At 32.0% G+C, this 2584-nt stretch overlaps 1 protein-coding gene across 1 annotated transcript; it reads left to right on the forward strand.

The window, feature by feature from the left end:
• Positions 1 to 461: 461 nt before the first annotated feature.
• On the forward strand, positions 462 to 1821 carry LOC134831776 (uncharacterized). The gene is made up of 4 exons (XM_063845591.1): positions 462 to 519; positions 577 to 683; positions 736 to 890; positions 946 to 1821. Exons 1-4 carry the CDS (start codon positions 477 to 479, stop codon positions 1343 to 1345), a joined length of 705 nt encoding a protein of 234 aa, XP_063701661.1. The 5' UTR covers positions 462 to 476; the 3' UTR covers positions 1346 to 1821.
• The last annotated feature ends 763 nt before the right edge of the window (positions 1822 to 2584 follow it).

Genomic DNA, 2584 nt, shown 5'->3' on the forward strand with positions numbered 1-2584 from the left:
GATTTATTTTGTCACAGCAGTTTCCGATACTAAAAAATTTCATGTCTATAATTTGCATTAAAAAAAAAACTTGAGAAATTTGACCTTTTACTGCCATAAAGCATCACCGACTGGACACTCCTCTGCACTTTTCAAGATCACTATCAAGGAAAGGCGTAAGAAAAAAAATTAAAAGTGAACAGACTGACATTTATTTATCAGTCGCCACGGGTGAATTTCTTTATTAAGACTTATTTTTGTTTGAGAAAAAAGTAATTAAACGAGTGGATTTTATTTTACTCTCAAACTTTGTTTGTTTTGATTATTGAAATCTCTTCCGTGATGAGCAAATTGAGAATTAATTTGCTGATAAGAATCGAAGTCTTGTGAGTCTCGTGACTAATAATTCTCTCTTATACTTGCAATTTGATTCTTCTCAAATAAAATTTTTAGTCAGTCGTTCTTATTTTTTGAGAGACAAACACGCGCCGAAAAAAATGTCAAAATTTGTGTCTACTTTGTTTTGTTTTTATTTTTTTCGTAAGTGAAAATTTAAAGAAAAAAATTTAAAAAAATATTAAAATTTTTTTTTCTAAGATTCTTTTGGATTTTCACTAAAAATGACGAATTTTCATGTTCCATCAACGGTAATTATTGACAAAAATAACCCCGAAGTCAATAATGTTAATTTAACTTGTAATTATGTGAGTAATTAATTAAAAGCGTTGGTTAGTGGTAATGAGCAATTAATTACAGCATTACATTCGAATCGAGCGTGGCTTCAACTTAAAATGGTATTTCAATCAAGATTTAATTTATGTGTGGAGTCCCAAGTCGTCGCCGCGTCTCTTTGGTCGTTTTGCCAATCACATCGATGCAGAAAATAGCGTTAATGGCACTTTAGTACTGCAGTAAGTAAACTCGTTAAATTGTCTCTAGTTAATTTATGACATTTCGTATTCGCAGCAACGTCACTCAGAATCTCACCGGCACTTATCAATGCATCGCAATGACGTATGAGGCGCTCGTGAAGAAACATAGTCATCTTCAAGTCATCATACCTGAAGATTATTTCCTGCTTGAGCGAATTATCTCGCCGCGTTTCGTCGAGTATCGGTGCGCTGTCAATAATATTTTCCCAAATCCCTACATGAAGATTTCGTGGAACAGCAGCGTATTGTTTAGTGTTACAAGGTATGGGTTGCAGGGAGAAAATGGTTTATACGATATTAGTGAATCGATTTATACGTCAAATCACAAAGCAATGGAGGCAAATGTCTCGTGTGAACTTAAAATCACAAATACCGACTATCGAAAAGTGCTGGTTTTCGATCCGGAGGAATCAAATACGATAGAGATGTCATGATGTGATAGATGAGAGGCGGAATGTCGGTCGGTCCGCTTTAAGATGTAAAAAGTAGTGTCACTTTGCAAAACAATCAATCTACTTAACTTTTTGTTTCCGCAAACATTTTTTTCCTATTTTCACTTAAATTCTCATATGACATAATCGCACAGTCACACAGCGACGATATCAAAGAGTCTAATGGACAAAAAAAATTATCGGTATCACTTTGCTGCACTTTCATTTGTTGTTCATTCAAAGTTTCATTTGCAATGATAATGTCTAATTTATGTACAAACAATACAAAGCGCGATAAATTGTTATCACAAACGAAATATAAAACGAGAATCACGCGGTGACTTGGGGACATTTTCCGTTTGATTTATTCACTCACTACACGTGTTTCTTGCAATGCATTTGATTTGCGGATAAATGACCAGTTTTTATGATTGCTATGTTCACTTTAATTACTATTAGTTAAATGGTGGTTGTTAATAGTAAATATAAGGAATAAAATTTAAGTTTATTTTTATGGATAAAAAAAGCTTATTATTATTTTAATTTGAGAAAACATGCGATTTGATTGAAAATTGCCGGCAGCCATTATTAAGACATTAGAAGCAGTTTCAAAGTGAATACGCCTCTTTTTCAATCCGCTATTTTCGCATATGGAACGGCAGATGATTAATCAAAACCTAGTTAACTTTTAAATGGAGGTCTTTGAACCTGGTTTTGTCTTAAGATTTTAATGAAAAGTGATGTTTAATATGTTGATCGGTAGATAATTTTCACTAGCTGCGAGACATTGTTGCAATTATTTAACGCTTATTTGATATTTTTTCGTCTACGCTAAAAAATTGTGTAACTTACCTGATTTATTTAGTAAACAAGATTTTTTTTGAGAAAACTTGACGCATTGAAGGGGAGCTTTAATGACAAGAGCGCGTTTTGTATTTTTTTAAAAATTAAAGTATTTTTTGTTATTATTTTGAAATGCCTATTTGTGAATTTAACATAGAATTTACAGTATTAACTCATTTAAAAAATTATTATTATACGATTCGAATGGCTTAAAAAAATTGAAGAAGCTAAAATACTTTTGATTAGTCAATGTCCTAGTTTTTGTTGGAATGATCTTTGTCATAAGAGTTAAATCAAAAATTTCTTTGAAATATTTTAGGTGACTTAGTTTTGATACATTCGAAATTCCGTTGAAAACGAGTTTGCTTCTCTTTTTCTTGGGAAGCCCGATTAAACGTT

Source organism: Culicoides brevitarsis, chromosome 2 (genome assembly GCF_036172545.1).
Source record: "Culicoides brevitarsis isolate CSIRO-B50_1 chromosome 2, AGI_CSIRO_Cbre_v1, whole genome shotgun sequence".
NCBI classification, from domain to species: domain Eukaryota; kingdom Metazoa; phylum Arthropoda; class Insecta; order Diptera; family Ceratopogonidae; genus Culicoides; species Culicoides brevitarsis.